The sequence below is a fragment of the Malaclemys terrapin genome, chromosome 2 (assembly GCF_027887155.1).
Source record: "Malaclemys terrapin pileata isolate rMalTer1 chromosome 2, rMalTer1.hap1, whole genome shotgun sequence".
Taxonomy (NCBI): Eukaryota; Metazoa; Chordata; order Testudines; family Emydidae; genus Malaclemys; species Malaclemys terrapin.
This window is the reverse complement of record NC_071506.1, coordinates 286,961,757-286,983,458: the sequence shown is the minus strand read 5'-3', so window position 1 is coordinate 286,983,458 and position 21,702 is coordinate 286,961,757. Positions and strand designations below refer to the sequence as shown.

The window sequence follows — 21,702 nt, the reverse complement described above, 5'->3', positions numbered from 1 at the left end:
CCCAGAGGAAGCAGAAGGTCTGGTATGACCGCACAGCACGGGCCCGCACCTTCGCCACTGGGGATCAGGTGATGGTCCTCATCCCCGTGAGGAAAAACAAACTCCAGGCCGCCTGGGAAGGGCCCTTCAAGGTTGTCAAGCAACTAAACGAGGTAAACTATGTGGTGGAGCTGTCGAACCGGGCACACCACCACCGGGTGTACCATGTGAATATGATGAAGCCATATTATGACAGGGGGAATATGGTGTTGGCCGTGTGTGGACAGTGGGAGGGGCAGGGAGATGACCCTTTAGTAGATCTATTCCCTGGGACAAGAGTTGGCTTCCCCCTGGAAGCAATTCCCCTCTCTGATCGGCTAACCCCTGCCCAGCGAGCTGAGATCGGAGGGGTGCTGCATCTGTACCAGCAGCTGTTTTCCAACCAGCCTGGACGCACTAATCTGACTGTCCACCGGGTGCAGACAGGATCGCACCCGCCTATAAAATGCTCCCCCTTCCGAGCCACAGGGAAAACTGCTCAGGACCTGGAAAGAGAGGTCAATGACATGCTGGCTTTGGGGGTGATCCAGCCGTCTTCCAGCCCTTGGGCCTCGCCGGTGGTGCTGGTCCCCAAAAAGGACGGGTCGATCCGGTTCTGTGTGGACTATCGGAAGCTCAATGCCATCACTGTAGCCGATGCCTACCCCATGCCCAGGCCGGACGAGCTCCTAGACAAGCTGGGAGGTGCTCGGTACCTTACCACCATGGATCTTACAAAGGGCTATTGGCAAGTGCCGCTGGATGCAGATGCCAGGCTGAAATCGGCCTTTGTCACCCCTCTGGGGCTCTATGAGTTCCTGACCCTGCCCTTCGGCCTCAAGGGAGCGCCGGCCACCTTCCAGCGCCTGGTGGATCAGCTACTGAGGGGGATGGAGAGTTTTGCCGTGGCGTATATTGATGACATCTGTGTCTTTAGCCAGACCTGGGAGGACCACATATCCCAGGTTAGACAAGTGCTGGACCGACTCCAGAAGGCTGGGCTGACCGTAAAACCGGAGAAGTGCAAGGTGGGGATGGCTGAGGTATCCTACCTAGGCCACCGGGTGGGAAGCGGCTGCCTAAAGCCGGAACCAGCCAAAGTGGAGGTGATCAGAGACTGGCCCGCTCCTCAAACCAAAAAGCAGGTCCAAGCCTTTATTGGGATGGCAGGGTACTATCGGAGGTTCGTGCCCCACTTTAGCGCCATAGCCGCCCCCATCACTGAGCTGTGCAAGAAGGGGAAGCCAGACAAAGTGGTCTGGACCGAGGAGTGCCAGGAGGCTCTCCGGGCGCTGAAGGAGGCTCTGGTCAGTGGCCCAGTTCTGGCAAACCCAAACTTTGACAAGCCCTTTATGGTGTTCACCGACGCCTCAGACACAGGACTGGGGGCGGTGTTAATGCAGGAGGATGAAAAGGGGGAGAGACACCCCATCGTGTACCTGAGCAAGAAGTTGCTACCCCGGGAGCAGAACTACGCGGCCATCGAGAAGGAATGCCTGGCCATGGTGTGGGCCCTCAAGAAACTAGAGCCATATCTCTTTGGGCGTCACTTCACCGTGCACACCGACCACTCTCCCCTGACCTGGCTGCACCAGATGAAAGGAGCCAACGCCAAGCTCCTGAGGTGGAGCCTGCTCCTGCAGGATTATGACATGGACGTGGTCCATGTGAAGGGACGTGACAACGTGATAGCGGACGCGTTGTCCCGGAGAGGGAGCCCTGAACTTCCCCAGGTCACTGGTCAGAGTGACCCCGCTCAGTTCAGTCTCGAAGGGGGGAGAGATGTGACGGAGCAGGGAGCAGGGCAGATTTGACCTGGGAATGTTGCAGGGGGGTTGCAGTGGGGATGTGGGACTTCCCTTGAAGGAAGCTACCTGAGCTGTAACCTGAGCCAGGAACGGGGGTGGGGAGAATTAACACCTTCTGCCCGGGAGACTGAACAAAGGAGAGGAGCAGCGGGAGGGGCTGGGAGTTTAGTTTCGGTTGGGGCTGGGTGGTGCAACGCAGGGAACCCCAAGCTGGGGTCCAAGCTCCCTGAACCTCCCCGAGGGACCTAATTGAGGGGGTCTGGTCGTACCTACACGCTCTGCTTGAGACTGTGTTCCTGTCCTTAAATAAACCTTCTGCTTTACTGGCTGGCTGAGAGTCACAGTGAATCTCGGGAAGAGGGGTGCAGGGCCCTAACTCCCCCACAATCCGCAACAGGGCTGGGCGCCCGGCCCCCTGAGGGCAGTGGGGCTAATTGCTCTAACAGAGCATGCTCCGCACAGACCCCCCCCAGCAGCCGAGGGAGCCTCAGACAGGCTGTACCGTGGGGGGGAGCCCTTCCCCCTCCCAGCCCGGCCTTCCTGGCTCCACACAAAGCGACCCGACGCCACGGGGAGCGGTGCTAATGAGAGTCCGAGCTGCGGGAGGAGTGGCCCCACCCCCACACTCTGCTGGGAGGAACACGGCACGGGCAACGCCGTCCCCACGCAGCTCCAGGAGCCCTCGCCCCTGCGCCCCCAGCACTGCCAGCGCCCTGGGACCCTGGCCCCACTGCTACCCCCATCCCCTGCCACCCCCCACACAGTCAGCGCCCCAGGACCCAGGCCCCACTGCTACCCCCATCCCCCTGCCACCCCCCACACACACACACTGTCAGCGCTTCCGGAGCTCTCGCCCCTTCGCCCCCGCAGCACTGCTGCTACCCGGGACCCTAGCCCCACTGCTACCCCTATCACCCCACACACACCCCCTGCCAGTGCCTCAGGGACCCTGGCCCCAGCGCTACCCCATCCCCCGCACACACAGTCACTCCCCCCACAGCTGGCACCACCCCCACCACATGGTCAGCGCCTCAGCCCAGCAGGCAGCGCGGCAGAGAACACTCTCATCTTCTTCCCCCCAGCGGTGACCCCCTGGGCCCCACAGACAGACGCAGTGGCAGGACACCGGCACTGGGGCCCGTGGAACAGGCGGCAGAAAGCCACGTCCGGCACATCAACAAGGGAGAGGAATCGGGCTGGACAAGTGCCCCCTACATCGCTCAACCGCTCCCAGCATCACGCAGCCACAAGGTGCCACCCTTACCCAGCGCGGGACACAGCACACGCCCACAGGCTGGCCACTAGCCCCCCAGGCCTGCAAGGGGCCACCAGCGACATGAATCAGCAACTCTCAGCAGAGCCCAGGAACCTTTGAGCGCAGCAAACGCATGTCATGGGCTAGCCAACTCCTCAGCAGAGCAGGGCTGGATGAGCTGGGGGCAGGGACAGAGCTGGGGAGGGGAGCCCAGGGCTGGACAAGCGGCGGGCAGGGACAGAGCTGGGGAAGGGAGCCCAGGGCTGGACGAGCGGCGGGCAGGGACAGAGCTGGGGAAGGGAGCCCAGGGCTGGACGAGCGGCGGGCAGGGACAGAGCTGGGGAGGGGAGCCCAGGGCTGGACGAGCGGCGGGCAGGGGCAGGGACAGAGCTGGGGAAGGGAGCCCAGGGCTGGACGAGCGGCGGGCAGGGGCAGGGACAGAGCTGGGGAGGGGAGCCCAGGGCTGGACGAGCGGCGGGCAGGGACAGAGCTGGGGAGGGGAGCCCAGGGCTGGACGAGCGGCGGGCAGGGGCAGGGACAGAGCTGGGGAAGGGAGCCCAGGGCTGGACGAGCGGCGGGCAGGGGCAGGGACAGAGCTGGGGAGGGGAGCCCAGGGCTGGACGAGCGGCGGGCAGGGACAGGGGCAGGGACAGAGCTGGGGAGGGGAGCCCAGGGCTGGATGAGCGGCGGGCAGGGGCAGGGACAGAGCTGGGGAGGGGAGCCCAGGGCTGGACGAGCGGCGGGCAGGGGCAGGGACAGAGCTGGGGAAGGGAGCCCAGGGCTGGACGAGCGGCGGGCAGGGGCAGGGACAGAGCTGGGGAGGGGAGCCCAGGGCTGGACGAGCGGCGGGCAGGGGCAGGGACAGAGCTGGGGAGGGGAGCCCAGGGCTGGACGAGCGGCGGGCAGGGACAGGGGCAGGGACAGAGCTGGGGAGGGGAGCCCAGGGCTGGATGAGCGGCGGGCAGGGGCAGGGACAGAGCTGGGGAGGGGAGCCCAGGGCTGGACGAGCGGCGGGCAGGGGCAGGGACAGAGCTGGGGAAGGGAGCCCAGGGCTGGACGAGCGGCGGGCAGGGGCAGGGACAGAGCTGGGGAGGGGAGCCCAGGGCTGGACGAGCAGCGGGCAGGGGCAGGGACAGAGCTGGGGAGGGGAGCCCAGGGCTGGATGAGCGGCGGGCAGGGGCAGGGACAGAGCTGGGGAGGGGAGCCCAGGGCTGGACGAGCAGGGGGCTGCGAGTCAGGAGTGAGGAGCACTGCAGTTGGATGGAGGAACCTTGGCCTGGAAGAGCAGGAGGCTGGAAAGGTGTGGCACTGACAGAGCTGAGGAGATACCTGGCTCGGAGGTGCACCTTGCAGCCCCGAACTGTCCCTCCCATACATGGCTGTCAGCCGGCCATGGGAGGTCTCTGAAGCAGACAGAACAGCTGCAGTACCCGGGGGTGTCTACCCAACATCATTGTCCTACGTCAACCCAAAGGTCTGGAGCTTCCCGCACACTCCCTGCGCCCCAGCAATGAGCCACCTCCGCCTGGGCGCAGCGTACGGACAGACTCACCTGCACAGTGACTTCCAGCGCCGCTGGAGCTCAGGACGGGCAGCGCAGAGAAGGGACTGATCCACTCAGCACCATTCCACCAGTCACTGAAATACAGAAAGGACAGTAAGGGGTTAACAGCAGTGTCCCTGGCCCCACTTCACTGCCTTCCCCAGATCTCCCTTCTCTCCAGGTGACACCAACGCCAACCCTCGGGGTGCTAGCGCCAAGCACAGGAACCCCAAAGTGGCTCCAGTCACAATTGTATGGTACCATCGCTCCCCAAAGCATGCAGGGAGAAGATTCGCAGAGCCAGGGTGGATCAGGGCATTAGACATGGGATCGATACCCTCAAGGGGACTCTGGCTCCAATCCGTCCCCAAGGCATGGGGAACAGCTGGCTCAGGGGGGCAGGGAATGGGGACACGGGGCTTTTCCTCTCTAGGGGACACCAGCTCCAGTCCTGCCCCAAGGCAGGGGCCTGGCTGGCTCAGGGGAGGAGTAAGGAATGGACACAGAGAATGTCATGTCCAGGGTGATCCAGGCATTCCCGGTTTCCAGGCTTGATTGCTGAGACTTATTATAGAGGTTCTCTGAAAGCCACTCGTTAGGGCTGCGTGCTGAAATAGGCTTCAAATCCCTGTTTCTGGCCCTGCTCCAGACGCCCCTTGACCCAAACGACCGTCACTCACATTCGAAGGCCAGAAGGGACCCGTTTGCCCAGAGAACCACACCAGGGCTGGTAAAGGAACGGCCACCCCCCTATCCCAGCATCCAACCTGGCACTGCGGTGTGTGCTGGAGTGGGCCTGGCAGAGAGCTGCCCAGGTGGGAGGGGCTGGCGAAGGGCACAAGGCAGGCAGAGTTCAGGCTGGGCTGGTGGAACGGGGGAGCCTCTGGCTGGGCCAGGGCTAGATCCACATTCATCTCCTTGCACTTGTGGGCATGAGTCAGGCACGCCGTGTGTGCCACAAACCGAACTGCTTCACACCCGCGCTCCTGCACGTGCACTGCCCCTGAAGATGCGCTGGACAGCCTCAGAAAGCTCCCGCTGGTGCAGAACACAGCAGCCTGTCTGCTCAGCAGCATAGGACTGGCTCCAATAACAGTTCTCCACTCTGCACCTTCTCCCCACTGAACAGAGGCTAATTCAAGGTTTCTGCCCTGATTTGCAAAGCCCTCCATGGGGCTGGCCCTAGCTCCGAGAGCCCTTGTGACAAAGTGGGAATTGTTTGTAATTTTTCCCTGAAACCAGCATGTGCCTTGGTTTCCCCTACACTTTGCATGGCTGCGAGGGGGGGTGGGGGGTGGACAGAATTACCATCTGGATGGAATGAAGAGTCATTAAGGATCTGGTTGAAACCACCCCAGGTCACCAAGGGGGTCAGTGAGACAATGGAGCAGCAGCTCCTCGAGGATTTCCCTGCCGAGGGTTGAGCTCCCAGCTGAAGAACAAAGGCCTGAGGGGTGAGTGTTGGCTTCTGAAGGAAGCTCTCTCACCTGAAAATGGGGTTCCCGGCAGCTTGGCTGGTGTGCGGGGCTGACCAGCATGGACTCGGCTTTGCCCTTCAGCACTGGCGCATGGCATTGGCGCACAGACACTAATAAACCCGACTGTATACATGCTGAGGTACAGCGGTCCCTGCGGAGCGGGTGAGTCTCTGCTAGGAGTCTGGCTCAGTTGCTCTCGCTGGGCAGAGCTCACGGGGTGCAGTGGGGGGCTGGCACCCCAGAGGTTCAGTTTCAGCAGGCGGTGAGGCCTGCCCCGGAGGCTGAGTGAGACCCCTGGGGCTCTGGCACACTGAAGGGGTTCCTCCATCAGACTGTTGTGAAACTGGAGAGGTTGCCCCGATCCTGTGGGTACATGACCCTTCCCTCCACAACCCCAAGCTCACACCACAGCTCAGTTCTGACAGAACAATTCTACTGTCGCCCAACTGGAGAAGACTCACAAGTGCAGGAGACAAGTGTAGGAACTGGCCCTAGCCTCAGGAACTCTCTGCCACCAGGGACAAGAGACCCGTAGCTACACCGCGCTGCTCTCAGACTCTGCTTCCTCGAGCCAGGCTAAAGGCAAATAAACCTGGTACCCACTGAAGCCATCTCTCTCTGACGGGCCAGGCAGGCAGAGGAATTGTTGCGACTCTATTTTTACCTCCTAGGGTGGTGCTCAGACAGCGAGGGGACGAGACAATTAGATGAGGCAGAATGGAGCAGCAGGAGACAGCGCTGTGTTCGCAGCAGCGTGGAATGGCTGGAGAGAAAGTGACAGTGACCAGGGCACGGACACAGGGAAAGGGAGACAAAGCTGACAGCGAGTTGATGGGCAAGGGAGACAGGAGCAGTCATGGAAATGCCAGGTGGGGGAGAGGAGTCCCGAGGAGGAGGAGAAAGGCGGCTAGACACCTCAGGGCAGAGAGGCAGAGGCCCAGCTCAGAGAGATTTGAGAAGCCCCATTGGACCGGTGGTGATGGAAACACTAGGGCAAACGAGGCCTCCAAGAGGACAAACCTGAGTGACACCAACAGGCCTGGGGGAGAGGGGCGGCCCAGCCAGGGACAGGGAGCCAGCGAGCAGACAGGCATGGAACTAAGCGGGCAGGAAGAGGAGGGAGCAGAGACTTACAGCATGGAGGAGGGCGCCAAGGAGAGCTGAAGCCAGCTTGGAGGGGAGCAGGCAGGGAGCTGGAGGAGACGCAGCCCAAGCCCGGAGAGTGGGAGGAATCCGGGTGAGAAGGGAGCAGAGCGACAGGCGGGGACGCGGTCAGGGGGTTACAGGCTGACCGGGCACGTGGGAGCAGGAGGAGGAGGAAGCAAGTTCTTGGGAGCTGGTGACAAGTTTGTTTCCTTTACAGCTGGCCGGGGAAGGGGGGGGGTCAGCAGCGAGCGGGGGGGGGGGGGGAGGCTGGAGGCAAGAGAGCGACTGAGGAAGGAGTGAAGCTGCATAGGCTGGGGACGGAGAGGATGCCGGGGCAGTCACAGGATGCTCCCTGGCGGCTGTGCAGGAGCCCAGGCTATGCAAAGCAGGGTCCAGGTTTGGGGGGTGATCTCCCCTCTGTGCCCTGAGTCAGGGCCCTTGCCTGGGGAATTCCCCACTACCAGAAGCCCTCCCCCTCCAGGGTACAGAGGCTAGACTCACCTCCTCCCAGGAGGGTGCAGGATGGCCCTGGCCAGGGGGCGCTCGGATGGGATCCTTCTCCTTTCTCCGAGAGAGGCTGCAGGGAGAGGGGGAGGGAGGGAGAGTTTGTTCCTCTTCCTGGAGGGAATGAACATGCTGCTAAAGTTACGCAAGAGCCGCATCCCATGGGGAGCCGCCTCCCAGCCGGGCAGCAGGGAGCAGCACCTGCCCACCCCCACCCCCATCCCCATCCCCACGCCACTAGCCCTCACCCCCAGCCCAGGGGACTCCACCCCCTGGGGCCGAGCCCAGGGCTTTTCACTCCAGGGGGCCCAGTCACTAACCCAGGCCACCAGGGAGCTGCTGCTCCCTGCCCGCTCTCCAGCCGGCCTGGGGGGGACCTGGCAGGGATTCCCTGGCAACTCTCCTTCCCGTCCCTTCCTTCCTAACACCTGCCCCTGGCTCCCGGCCAGCTCTGCAGCCTGCCCCCCCACCCCCCAGGGTTCTGCGCCCCCCAGCTCTGCAGCCTGCCCCCCCCACCCCCTGGGTTCTGCCCCCCACCCCCTGGGTTCTGCGCCCCCCAGCTCTGCAGCCAGCCCCCCCAGCCCCCCCCGGGTTCTGCGCCCCCCAGCTCTGCAGCCAGCCCCCCCAGCCCCCCCGGGTTCTGCGCTCCCCAGCTCTGCAGCCTGCCCCCCACCCCCCTGGGTCCTGCGCCCCCCAGCTCTGCAGCCTGCCCCCCACCCCCCCGGGTTCTGCGCCCCCCAGCTCTGCAGCCTGCCCCCCACCCCCCCGGGTTCTGCGCTCCCCAGCTCTGCAGCCTGCCCCCCACCCCCCTGGGTCCTGCGCCCCCCAGCTCTGCAGCCTGCCCCCCACCCCCCCGGGTTCTGCGCCCCCCAGCTCTGCAGCCTGCCCCCCCACCCCCCCGGGTTCTGCGCCCCCCAGCTCTGCAGCCTGCCCCCCCCACCCCCTGGGTTCTGCCCCCCACCCCCTGGGTTCTGCGCCCCCCAGCTCTGCAGCCAGCCCCCCCAGCCCCCCCCGGGTTCTGCGCCCCCCAGCTCTGCAGCCTGCCCCCCCACCCCCCCGGGTTCTGCGCCCCCCAGCTCTGCAGCCTGCCCCCCCCACCCCCCGGGTTCTGCCCCCCACCCCCCGGGTTCTGCCTTTCCAGCAGGGCTGCTCCTGGCACAGCGACGCCCCCTCTGGGAGCTGCCACAACACACACCATTAGCACCACCAACCATGCGAACTGGGCAGCTCCCGGCCAGCCGGGGGCATCTGCACGGCTCTGCCCCACATTCTCCCAATCTCCCCGCCCCACTGAACACCCCCTGCCCCACCATTCCCTCCGTATCCCCCCTCAACTGCCCACAGGCCCCCTTCGTCATGCGCACTCCTTCAGACTTCTGTCCCCCCCACCTGGCCCACACACACCCAGCCATCCCCCACATCCCCCCACCCCATTCCCCTGCCCAGCCAACCCATCCCCCAGCCACCCCCCAGCCAGCCCATCCCCCCCACATACCCCCACCCCATTCCCCTGCCCAGCCAACCCATCCCCCAGCCACCCCCCCCAGCCAGCCCATCCCCCCCACATACCCCTGCCCAGACACCCCCTGCCCCATCCCCCCCTCAGCCAGCCCATCTCCCCAGCCGTCCCCCACATCCCCCCACCCCATTCCCCTGCCCAGCCAACCCATCCCCCAGCCACCCCCCCCAGCCAGCCCATCCCCCCCACATACCCCTGCCCAGACACCCCCTGCCCCATCCCCCCCTCAGCCAGCCCATCTCCCCAGCCGTCCCCCACATCCCCCCACCCCATTCCCCTGCCCAGCCAACCCATCCCCCAGCCACCCCCCCCAGCCAGCCCATCCCCCCCACATACCCCTGCCCAGACACCCCCTGCCCCATCCCCCCCTCAGCCAGCCCATCTCCCCAGCCGTCCCCCACATCCCCCCACCCCATTCCCCTGCCCAGCCAACCCATCCCCCAGCCACCCCCCCCAGCCAGCCCATCCCCCCCACATACCCCTGCCCAGACACCCCCTGCCCCATCCCCCCCTCAGCCAGCCCATCTCCCCAGCCGTCCCCCACATACCCCCACCCCATTCCCCTGCCCAGCCAACCCATCCCCCAGCCACCCCCCCCAGCCAGCCCATCCCCCCCACATACCCCTGCCCAGACACCCCCTGCCCCATCCCCCCCTCAGCCAGCCCATCTCCCCAGCCGTCCCCCACATCCCCCCACCCCATTCCCCTGCCCAGCCAACCCATCCCCCAGCCACCCCCCCCAGCCAGCCCATCCCCCCCACATACCCCTGCCCAGACACCCCCTGCCCCATCCCCCCCTCAGCCAGCCCATCTCCCCAGCCACCCCCCACATACCCCTGCCCCATCCCCCCTGCCCAGCCAGCCCATCCCCATCCCCCCCCCGCCCCCCTCGGCGCAGCCAGCCCGCGCTCCCGGCTCCACTCCCCCACTCATTCTCCCTGCCCCCCCCCCACGGGCTGCGGGCTCCTGCGCGGGCATCGGGAGCGCGCTTCCCGCACGTGCACGCGCCCCTTCCCGCGCGTGGAGCTCGCTCCAGCCCCAGCCTACCTGAGGCGGCTCCTCCTCCGCGCGCCCGGGGATGAGCGGGGCCTGCGCGCGCCCGAGGCAGGGGGCGGGGCCAGCGGAGGAGCGATGGTGCGCGCTCCCGAGCGTCCCAAGCGCTGAAACTTTCCACGTGTCAGGAATATGCGCGTGCCCGCCCGCCCAAAGAGACCCCCAACCCGCCCCACACAGAGACCCACCACCAGCCCCCTGCACCGAGACCCCCGACCCACCCCACCCACTGGGACAAGCCCCCCGCCTCCAGTCCCAGCCCCCCAACCCGCCCCACACAGAGACCCACCACCAGCCCCTGCCCCAAGACCCCCAGATCTCAGCCCCCTGCACCGAGACCCCCAACCCACCCCACACACTGAGACTGACCACCCCCCTAGTCCCCTCCAGAATCCAGCCCCCCCCACTGCAACCCCTCAAGTCCCCACTCTCAGACCCCCCAATACCAGATCCCTCCAATCTCAGCCCCCCACCATGATCCCCCAAACTCCAACCCATCCCCTGCACCGACACCCTAAAGCAACCCCCTACATCAACCCCCCCACCAGTCCTCTACACCAAAGCCTCCCAATCCACACCAATTCCACATGTTGAGACCCCTATCAGCCCCTTGTGTCAATACTTCCAAAACCTCTCAAATCAGACACCCCCACTGAGACCCCCAAATCCCAGAGCCCCCCACACCACAACCCTATCCGCACCCTCAATCCCAGACCCCCACCAACTTCCTACACAGAGACCCCCATCAGCCCCCTATGTCGACACCCCCAACGCCTCCCAAATACCAGACCCCTCTGCACTGAGACCCTCAACAAGCGCTAAATCCCAGACACCCCCACCCACCCCCCACACTGAGACCCCCAAATCCCAGCCCCCTACAAGGCACACAAACACCCCCCATCCCTGGCCCCCCAACACCCTCTACTGAGACACGCCCCCCCAAGTCCCAGAGATCCCTAATTCCCCTCCCTGCACCAAGGTAAACAACAGCCCCCTCCAAGAATCTGCACTGAGCCCCACAGGGGCAGGTGGGTCCAGAGGCCTCGCCCCCCCTGCCCCATACACACATGCCTGCGGTGAGCCCGTGCTGCCCCCTGCTGAGCGACAGGCAGCAGTGCAGGGATGCTGCAGCCAGAGGGAACAAAGAGTCCCGTGGCACCTTACCGACGTATTGGAGCATGACCTTTCGTGGGTGAATACCCACTTCGTCAGACGCATGTGACGCGAGTATTCACCCACAAAAGCTGTTAGTCTATAAAGTGCCACAGGACTCTTTGTCGCTTTTTACAGATCCAGACTAACACGGCTACCCCTCTGATACTTGCAGCCAGGAGCGGCCGAGGGGGGCTGGGCAGCCAGGCACTAAGGGGGCTCAGCAGAAACCATGGCCCTGCCCGTGCCCAGCCCCAGGGGAAACTGAGGCCTATGTGGGGAGAGCCTGCTGCTCCTATTGCTAAGTGCTGCCAAGCTGTGGCTCCACACAGGCACTCGCTCTCCCAAGCCAGGGTGTCTCCCTCTTTATTTACCTGTGGCATGGAACAGCCCCACTGAGAGACAGGCCCTGCCCGGGCCACGGCCAGCCCCCCTGATCCATTGGTCAGCACAGGAAACAGAAATATCATCTCTGCCAGTCAGCATGGTTTCGAGGAAGTTGGGGCGTGTTTTGGGTGGTTGTTTTTTTCACAGGATTGCAGATCTGGCTGATAAAGGTCACTGCGTTGGTATCGTGTGCTTGGTGTCTCCAAGGCATTTAACGTAATGTGTGGCATTTTGATGAAAAAGCTATGTGGAATTATCAGGGCACATGATTAGATTAAAACCAGGCTCACGGGCAGATCTCAGAATGTACTTGGTCATGGGGAGAGATCAACTGGTGCGGCAGTTTCTAGTTGATGTTATCAAATCGTGCAGATGAGAAAGGTTGGCAGAGTGATAAATATTGAGAAGAACAGGTCACTGTTAGAGTGCTCGGAATCGCCTGGTTAAATGGTCACAGCCCAACACAAGGCAATACAGGAGCCAAGCACAGGGGTCATACGTACAGAATGGGAGAGCACGGACTCGGAGTCATTGCAGACAGGAGCTCTTGGTGCCAGGTTGTGGTGCAAAGGGCTAACGTGATCCTTGGCTGTGTAAAAGGGGAATATCAAGTAGAAATAGGGACGCGATCCTGGTAAGATCACTCGTAGAATACTACTGGCAGTTCTGGTGACCACACTTTGAGGAGGAGGTGGAAATACTGCAGAGTGCCAAAGGGGGCCACAGGAATGACCCAGGGCTGGAAAACAAGCCATATAATGCAAGGCTAAAGGAGCTCAATGTATTCAGCTTATTGAAGCTGAGAGGTGACCGATCAGTGTCTAGGCACCAACACATGGACAAGAGATCTGGTAGAGGGGGCTTTGCAATGCTGCTGACTACAGGTCTGTGCCCCTGGGATCGCGGTGTGTGACTGCAGCAGGGGGGAAGATACCTCAGTGAGCGAGCGAGCTTGGGTAGCAACTGCAATGGAGCCACGGTAGCCCGGGCTACCTGCTGGAGCACACACCCAGGCCAGGCTGTCCAGCCTGGGCTGCCGCAGCATCACTGGTGTTCTCAGAGCTGCTGCAGTCACCCCTCCCACTGCACTGTGGACGGACCCTGACTCAGCAAGATTATAACGCTTCTGGTTTTAAACTCTATTCACTCCTGAGCGGGCACAGACCTGGCGCACCGCAGGCCCTGCCCCGAGGGAGCCGAGCGGGTCAAAGACCCGGCACCGCGGGCCCTGCCCCGAGGGAGCCGAGCGGGGCACAGACCCGGCACCGCGGGCCCTGCCCCGAGGGAGCCGAGCGGGGCACAGACCCGGCACCGCGGGCCCTGCCCCGAGGGAGCCGAGCGGGGCACAGACCCGGCACCGCGGGCCCTGCCCCGAGGGAGCCGAGCGGGGCACAGACCCGGCACCGCGGGCCCTGCCCCGAGGGAGCCGAGCGGGGCACAGACCCGGCACCGCGGGCCCTGCCCCGAGGGAGCCGAGCGGGGCACAGGCGTAGCGCACTGCAGGCCCTGCCCCGAGGGAGCCGAGCGGGTCACAGACCCGGCACCGCGGGCCCTGCCCCGAGGGAGCCGAGCGGGGCACAGACCCGGCACCGCGGGCCCTGCCCCGAGGGAGCCGAGCAGGGCACAGGCGTAGCGCACTGCAGGCCCTGCCCCGAGGGAGCCGAGCGGGTCACAGGCCTGGTGTGCCGCGGGCCCTGCCCCGAGGGAGCCGAGCAGGGCGTGGACCTGCCCCGAGGGAGCAGAGTGGGCCGCAGACCTGGCCGAGGGAACTGAGCGGGACGCGGACCTGGTGCGCCGCGGGCCCTGCCCTGAGGGAGCTGAGCGGGTCACAGACCTGGTGCGCCGCTGAGCCCTGCTCCAGAGTCAGGGAACACCCCGCCCCTCAGAGCGAATTCCCACGCCCCTGGAGGCAGAGCGTGGAGTGCAGGCTTTTGGGGGGACATCCTGGAGACAGAGGGGAGCAGCCTGTGCCATGGCGGGGGGAGGGGAGGGGCGGGCAGGCCCCACGGGCTGTGCCGGGGCGGGGGGAGGGGCGGGCTGTGCCAGGGCGGGGGGAGGGGCGGGCAGGCCCCACGGGCTGTGCCGGGGCGGGGGGAGGGGAGGGGCGGGCAGGCCCCACGGGCTGTGCCGGGGCGGGGGGAGGGGCTGTGCCAGGGCGGGCTATTATTGGAGAAGCGCCCGGGGGGGTCCGGGTCCGGGTCCCCTGTGACCTGGCGGGGCGGGACCTGGGCCAGAGCCAGGACCACAAACACCCGGACCGGCCTGGAAGCGCGGGGGCTGCCGGGAGCCGTGGGGGGGGGAAGTGAGCCGCGGGGGCTGCCGGGAGCGGGGCGGGGGCCGGGGACGCGCGGGGGCTGCCGGGAGGTGTGCGGGGGGGGGGGGGGGGGCGCGGGGGCTGCTGGGAGCTGTGGGGGGGCGGGGCCGCGCGGGGGCTGCTGGGAGCTGTGGGGGGGGCGGGGCCGCGCGGGGGCTGCCGGGAGCGGGGCCGCGCGGGGGCTGCCGGGAGGGGGGCGGGGCCGCGCGGGGGCTGCCGGGAGCGGGGGGGCGGGGCCGCGCGGGGGCTGCCGGGAGCTGTGGGGAGGCGGGGCCGCGCGGGGGCTGCCGGGAGCGGGGGGGAGGGGCCGCGCGGGGGCTGCCGGGAGCGGGGGGGAGGGGCCGCGCGGGGGCTGCCGGGAGCTGTGGGGGGGCGGGGCCGCGCGGGGGCTGCCGGGAGGTGTGCGGGGGGCGGGGCCGCGCGGGGGCTGCCGGGAGGTGTGCGGGGGGCGGGGCCGCGCGGGGGCTGCCGGGAGCTGTAGTCCGGGCGGGCCCGGTGCGGAGCGATGCAGAAATACGAGAAGCTGGAGAAGATCGGGGAAGGTACCGGGGGGGCCGCGGCGCGTCCCGTCTGCCCGGGCTGTGCATCGCCCCCGCTCGGCTCACAGCCGGCAGCTGGGGTTGCGGGGGGGCCGGGCTGGGGTTGCGGTGGGGCCGGGCTGGGGTTGCGGGGGGGGGCAGTGATGCAGCAGGGCCGGGCTGGGGTTGCGGGGGGGCCGGGCTGGGGTTGCGGGGGGGGGGGCAGTGATGCAGCAGGGCCGGGCTGGGGTTGCGGGGGGGCCGGGCTGGGGTTGCGGGGGGGGGCAGTGATGCAGCAGGGCCGGGCTGGGGTTGCGGGGGGGCCGGGCTGGGGTTGCGGGGGGGGGGCAGTGATGCAGCAGGGCCGGGCTGGGGTTGCGGGGGGGGGGTAGTGATGCAGCGGGGCCGGGCTGGGGTTGCGGGGGGGCCGGGCTGGGGTTGCGGGGGGGGCAGGCTGGGAGACGGGTGCTGCAATTGCTGTATGGTTGAGCTCGAGGTTGCGGGGCTGGCACTGGCGTGCCTGGTTTTCACGGCCTCTCCCCACAGGGACCTACGGGACCGTGTTCAAAGCCAAGAACAGGGAGACCCATGAGATCGTGGCGTTGAAGAGGGTCCGGCTAGATGATGACGACGAGGTGACCAGCCCGCTCTGCTTTAGTGCCCAGTGGTGGCCGGTGCCGCTGCTTCGGCCCCATAGTGCCTCCAGTATTAAGGGGGTGGCCGTTCCCCTCAGGGACCAGATGGGGGCTGCAGCCGCCAGCAGATGTTCCCAGCTGCCGGGGAACAGGTTTGGGCCCAAGCCTTGCCATGGCTGCCTATCCTGGGGGCTCACCAGCCTTTGTGGTTCCTGGGCCCTGTTCTACTGTTTCTGCCCCACTGGGCTTGAGGCTAATGCCTCTCTGTGCATTTGGCCAATGCCCTGCTGGGGGCACGTAGGGTCCCGGCTGTGTGGGGCAGAATGTGCTGATAACCTCTCTCTCTCCTTCTCTAGGGTGTTCCCAGCTCTGCTCTGCGGGAGATCTGCCTGCTCAAGGAGCTGAAACACAAGAACATCGTCAGGCAAGGACGTTCCTTGTGCCAGGCAGGCCAGGGGGCTCCGGATGGGGCTGGGGTTGGATCTGGACACGTGGAGCTCCTGGGTGCTGTGTGGCATTGTCCCCCCTCTGCTCTCCTCTCCATGAGTCCCATATGAGCTGTGGGGAGCTGCTCAGGGCTGGGGGATGGGAAAGTGTTTGTCCCTTTCACAGCAGGGCTGCCACTGGGGTGACCTGCTTGTTTTCCACCCAGGACCCCGGCCCCCTGAGGCAAACGGCCGGGGGCCAGTGCTGGACCCCCCCCGGGGGGGGGCATGCTCTTGGCACTGGGGCTGGTAGGAGGCCCCGTTTGCTGTTGAAGGGCCCATGGGTTCCTGCTGGGGGCGCTCACTGGGTTTTCCCTGCATTGCAGGCTGCACGATGTCCTGCACAGTGACAAGAAGCTGACGCTGGTGTTTGAGTTCTGTGACCAGGTGAGCTGGGGAGGGGGAGCCCACAAGGCACTGAAGGCCCTGGGGGTCCGTATGCTCCCCTGCCTCCAGGAGGGAAATGGGGAGCCCGGGGTGAATTCCACTGTCATCCCCGAGGGGGAGCAGAGTTGTCTGGGTGCCCCTGAGCTCCCCAGCTCCCCTCTGACCCAGGCGTGTTGTACTTAAAGTACTGCACAGGATCTTTTCAGGGGGAATAAGGCAAAATGCCACATTTATTAGTAATACATGTATTCATTAACACTGTATTATATGCATATAATATATTACACTTACACTCACACACACACACACACAAACACACTCCGTCTTGTTGTTACCAATTAGTTGCTCCCCTTAACTTCACTGGCCAGGTGAGTTAGATGGGGGAGGGGGTGGAGCCGGGCTTCTGCCGATCCGGATCAATGCTCCCATGTTGACAAGACGAGACCCGGGGTCCTCTGCAAGACACCTCACTTTTATAGCAGCTTTCCTCTTATGCAAATCTATACCAGATTCAAACTCTGTGTCTGTGTCCATTGGTCCTTTGTGCTGCTTTCTTTTGAGTGTTGTCCCAATGCTGCAAAGAGGGTGTTTCCAAAAGAAGGTGCTTGCTTCTAACCCCGGAGGCCGTGGGTATGTCTGCTTGTCTTTAATGAGCCCACTTGACACGTTTTATTGTCCTTGGGTCTGGCTCCCAGCCCCTCTCCAACAGTTGAGGCTGTCTGGAGGTGCTGCCTTCCATGCCTTGCTCATCCACACCTCATTCATTCAACAGGGCAATTGATTAAGAGTGGGGGCGGGGAGAGCTCTTGTTCTACTGCTAGCAAAAAGAATTTTTTCTTCTATCTTATTCTATCCTTAGGGGCTATAATATTATACCAAGGGCAATGCAAAGTTTCTAAATGAGGCTTTGATACAAAGTCCCATGAAAACAGAGGTCACACGTGGGTAGACCCACCACAAGGTTATACGAAGAGGCACAATGTAAAGTTATATGAAAATTATCAGAGATTGATCTACAGGCGTCCCTCTTTTCCTGCTAGGACCTGAAGAAATACTTTGACAGCTGCAATGGGGACCTGGACCCTGAGAATGTCAAGGTGGGTTTGCAGGGCTGGGCTATGATGGGGCCTCGCAGAGGGGCGGGGGGTCAGTCACCGCGCCCAGTTCGGTGGCCCCCATAAGCAGCCCCTTTCCAGGGGTGGTTCTGAGTTGGCAGCTCCCCAGGCTCACAGCATCACAAGCTGCTGCTCCCAGACAGTGGGTCTTGGTTCCCTTGGGCCTGGCGGGGAGAATTCCCTGTCCTGGCTGGGGCACGGGTAAGGCTGGGTTCCAACTGCAGCGTGCTCAGCGCTGCTCTCTCTTTCAGTCCTTCATGTACCAGCTGCTGAAGGGCCTGGCCTTCTGCCACAGCCGGAACGTGCTGCACAGAGACCTCAAACCCCAGAACCTGCTGATCAACAGAGTGAGTGCCCCACACAGCCCAAACGGGGGGGCCATTGCTGCTGCTGGGCTGGCGTGTGGGGCATTGCCAGGGCTGGCGGGATCCCAGGGCTGGGCTGGCAGGGACTGAGGGTTGGGATTGAGGGGGGCCCAGGGCAGGGCTGGCGGGATCCCAGGGCTGGTCTGGCAGGGGCTCAGGGTCGGGATTGAGGGGGGTCCAGTGCAGGGCTGGCAGGGGTTGAGGGTTGGGATTGAGGGGGGTCCAGGGCAGGGCTGGTGGGATCCCAGGGCTGGGCTGGCAGGGGCTCAGGGTCGGGCTTGAGGGGGGCCCAGGGAAGGGCTGGCAGGGGCTGAGGGTCGGGATTGAGGGGGGGCCCAGGGCAGGGCTGGCAGGGGCTCAGGGTCGGGATTGAGGGGGGCCCAGGGCAGGGCTGGCAGGGGCTCAGGGTCGGGATTGAGGGGGGCCCAGGGCTGGGCTGGCGGGATCCCAGGGCTGGGCTGGCAGGGGCTCAGGGTCGGGCTTGAGGGGGGCCCAGGGCAGGGCTGGCAGGGGCTCAGGGTCGGGATTGAGGGGGGCTCAGGGTCGGGATTGAGGGGGGCCCAGGGCAGGGCTGGCGGGATCCCAGGGCAGGGCTGGCAGGGGCTGAGGGTCGGGATTGAGGGGGGCCCAGGGCAGGGCTGGCAGGGACTGCTCGTTGTGTCCTCTCACCCGCTCCTCTCGGGGCTCTAGTCTCTGCCTTCTGGGTGGCAGCCGCAGTTCCTGGCGGGCAGCGCGCTCTGCAGGGCTGATTCGCAATGGCTGGTTCATCTCCTTCTCTCGGCAGAACGGGGAGCTCAAACTGGCCGACTTTGGCTTGGCTCGGGCCTTCGGGATCCCTGTGCGCTGTTATTCGGCAGAGGTGAGCGGTCGGGGATATCGTGGGGGCCCCTTCCGCAAGTTGGCTGGTGTGTGCGGCTGTTCTGCAGGGGACTCGCCCTTAGTGCTGTGCAAGGAGAGCACAGCCCCCCCCCCCCCCCGGGGCAGTGGGGCCAGCACTCACTGCGAGGGGAGAGCGCCCCCTGCTGAGCCCACCTAGAGCTGCACTGATGCCCGGGGGGCAGCGCTGACGGGGGGAGAGCGCCCGGTAGTGGTGGTTCATGGGGATGGGCTGTTCCCATCCTCTCTTCCCTGCTTAGCCGGTGCCTCTGCTCGGATCACACGGCAGCTGGGGTAAAACTAGGAAGCTGCTGCTGGCTCTGGGGGGTGTTGGCCAGCCCCATTCGCCGCAGGGGGACGGGTCAGCAACCATGGCGGGGTGCTAAAGCAGCCATGGAAGGGGGCTATGGGAGGAGGGGGAAGCCACCCAGTGGCCCGCCCAGCTGCCCAGAGCTTGGGGCCAGATGTGGTCCTCAGGCCGGCAGCTCAGCTGCGCCTCCCGCGGGCTGTTCTCGCGCAGTGGGGGTCTGACCGCCTGTCTCCACCCCCTGCAGGTTGTCACGCTGTGGTACCGTCCCCCTGATGTGCTGTTTGGTGCCAAGCTCTACTCCACCTCCATAGACATGTGGTCAGCGGGCTGCATCTTTGCAGGTATGCGGTGCCCGGCTCCCCGCTGTGGAGGGGCTGTGCTCTGAGCGCAGGGGGGCGCAGGGCTTCCTGGGCTCAGCCCCGTCTCTCTCCCCGCAGAGCTGGCCAATGCTGGGCGGCCCCTGTTCCCGGGGAACGACGTGGACGACCAGCTGAAGAGGATTTTCCGATATCCTTTTTAACCTGGTGTTTGGGAGGATTTGTTTAGCAAGGGGAGGGAAGAACAAAAGGCCCAGGCAGGACGACAGCCTGGGTTTCCTGCCCTCCTTCGGGTGGGAGGGGCATGTGGCTCCCAGGGGGGATGGCCTCCCCCTGCCCGAAGGAGCCCGTAGGGGGTGGTAGGATGTGCCTTGGGCACGGCCTGGCTCTGCCTGTGGGCCGGAGCTGAGGTGCTCCCCTCCCCTCCCCCAGTTGGCTGTCTGGGGTCTGTGGGGGCAGAGATGGTCCTTAACCCACCCAACGTTGCTGGGAACCCCAACTGAAGAGCAGTGGCCGGCCATGACCAAGCTCCCAGACTACAAGGTGAGTCCCAGGCTGGGGATGGGCGCCCAGGGCCTGGCCCATTGAGGGGGCCGCTCTGGGGCCCGCCCTGTTCTCGGGGGCAGGGGGCACGGAGCTGCCCCCTCCAGCCACAAGCTGCAGCTCTTAGGTCCGTGTCAGTGGGAGCCACAAACGACGTGTGACAGGTGTGAGCCCGGCTCAACGGGCAGGCCCCGGGTCCGCTGGAGACGAGCGTATGTAGGGGCTGGCTGGGCTCTCGGAGCATCAGGGCCAGGGAGGGAGCAGTTGCCAGGCCCAGTCTGGGGGTTAGTGCCTGGGGGGCGGGGGGGCAGGCTTAGTGTCTGGAGGGGGAAAGGGAGGCGGGCTGGCCCTGTCTCCTGGGGGGGATGAGTGCTGGGTCAAGGTTAGTGGGCAGGTGGGGGCAGGTTGGCCTGTCTCCAGGGGGAGGTGGGGCTTGGCCTGTCTCCAGGGGGGGATTAGTGCTGGGGGGTGTCCTAGCTGTCTCCCTCTCTCCCCTCAGCCGTACCCCATGTACCCTGCAACAACGTCGCTGCTCAACGTGGTGCCCAAACTCAATGCCACAGGTCGAGACCTGCTCCAGGTGAGGACCCAGCCCCATAGCACGCAGTGGGGACGGCTGGCCCCAGGAAGGGGCAGGCCTGTCCCCGGGGGACTGCTGGGGTCCTGTGACTGACCATGACGGTTTTGGGGCACCTTGGCCCAGGCCCTTCACGTACGTACCGCTGACAGCCCCCCTCTGCGTTCCCCGTGGGTGGGGGCAGCAGCTGGGCAGCCAGGTGGCTTCTCTGCCTCTCCTCGCCCTCCCCTGTGGGGCTACCCCAGACAGCCCCCTCCCCAGGGTGGGGAATGGGCTTCTGACCCTCCCCCAGCTCCAGGGGTGGGGGGCGCCTAGCCCCATTGCCCATCCCCCAGCCCCTCTCCTACCTCCACAGAACCTGCTGAAGTGCAACCCGGTGCAGCGGATCTCGGCCGAGGAGGCGCTGCAGCATTCCTACTTCACCGACTTCTGCCTCCCGTAGAGACGCCCGGAGCCGGGCCTGCCGGCTAGCCTCCACCCTGCTCCACTGGCGTGTGGGGGAGGGGATGTCCCGGGGCCGGGCCTGCCGGCCAGCCCTCCCCCCTGCTCCACCGGCGTGTGGGGGAGGGGATGTCCCGGGGCCGGGCCTGCCGGCCAGCCTCCCCCCTGCTCCACTGGCGTGTGGGGGAGGGGATGTCCCGGGGCCAGGGCACTGGGTGATGGGCACGGCCCTGTGTCCCACCCCCCACCCCCTCCCCCAAGGTATTTATTAGGTTTTTAACCCATTGCAGCGCCTGGTTTTCTACCAGTCTCTGCTGGGACTCCATGGACAGGAGCCAGCCCCCTCCTTGCCCTGCTGCGAGTGCTCATCGCCCCGGTACCCTGCAGCGTCACCGGCCTCCCACGGGACAGGGACGGCCCTGGGGTTCCCGCGGGGCACAGGAAAGGGGGGAGCCACTGCTGTCGCTTCCTTTGCCGGGGATCCAGGGGCAAGAGACAGCTCCTGCTGGGCTGGCATGGGACGTGGTGCCCCCGGCGCAGGCTGCCCCTTCTTGCCACGGCCCCCACAGGCCCCTGGGTGGGGCCCCCCTCCAGCTGGGACTCCTTGGGGGGCCGGGCAGCTTCCCTCCCCCTCGTACCGTGCTCCTGTGTGGCTGATGGTGTATGTTTAATTTCATAAACTGTTCCCCTCCCCCAGCCTGCGTCCTGCGCTCTTGTCCCTTCCGTGGTGGGCGGGGAGGGCTGCTGGGGCCGCCCCGGGCATTACACTCAGCCTGGGCCAGTCCTGTGGGTCAGAATGCTGACGCGCCTGCCCTGCTGTTCGTGGGAGCGGCAGCGAGTCTGGGGGGTTGTGGCTGAAAGGTGGGGGGCTGCTGCTACACCAGGGCCCTGCGAGGCCTGGGGAGAGCCTGGTTGTGGTGACGAGGGCGTGTCGGCTCCGGGGTCCTGCGGGGTGA

At 65.5% G+C, this 21,702-nt stretch overlaps 2 protein-coding genes across 3 annotated transcripts in view; one reads left to right on the top strand and one right to left on the bottom strand.

Annotated features, from left to right (window-relative positions):
• SLC4A2 (solute carrier family 4 member 2) overlaps positions 1–9,034 on the bottom strand; it is an 82,680-nt gene extending 73,646 nt beyond the window's left edge. For both annotated transcript variants that reach the window (XM_054016971.1, XM_054016976.1), the window contains exons 1-3: positions 8,948–9,034; positions 7,750–7,825; positions 4,634–4,719 (exon numbers count right to left, since the gene is read on the bottom strand). The gene's annotated coding sequence lies outside the window, so the exon portion shown is untranslated. The remainder of the gene's footprint in view (positions 1–4,633; positions 4,720–7,749; positions 7,826–8,947) is intronic.
• Positions 9,035–14,633: 5,599 nt separating this feature from the next.
• Positions 14,634–21,442, top strand: CDK5 (cyclin dependent kinase 5). The gene is made up of 12 exons (XM_054016981.1): positions 14,634–14,719; positions 15,242–15,330; positions 15,687–15,754; positions 16,142–16,202; positions 17,243–17,299; positions 17,569–17,664; positions 18,467–18,541; positions 19,113–19,209; positions 19,306–19,375; positions 19,668–19,728; positions 20,228–20,308; positions 20,661–21,442. Exons 1-12 carry the CDS (start codon positions 14,683–14,685, stop codon positions 20,745–20,747), a joined length of 879 nt encoding a protein of 292 aa, XP_053872956.1. The 5' UTR covers positions 14,634–14,682; the 3' UTR covers positions 20,748–21,442.
• The last annotated feature ends 260 nt before the right edge of the window (positions 21,443–21,702 follow it).

Excerpts from the sequence above, each read along its gene's own strand:
- CDK5 (XM_054016981.1), top strand. The coding sequence starts at position 14,683 with ATGCAGAAATACGAGAAGCTGGAGAAGATCGGGGAAG. Across the intron at positions 15,331-15,686 it reads GGCTAGATGATGACGACGAG|GGTGTTCCCAGCTCTGCTCT; the intron begins GTGACCAGCCCG and ends CTCCTTCTCTAG. Across the intron at positions 19,210-19,305 it reads AGCGGGCTGCATCTTTGCAG|AGCTGGCCAATGCTGGGCGG; the intron begins GTATGCGGTGCC and ends CTCTCCCCGCAG.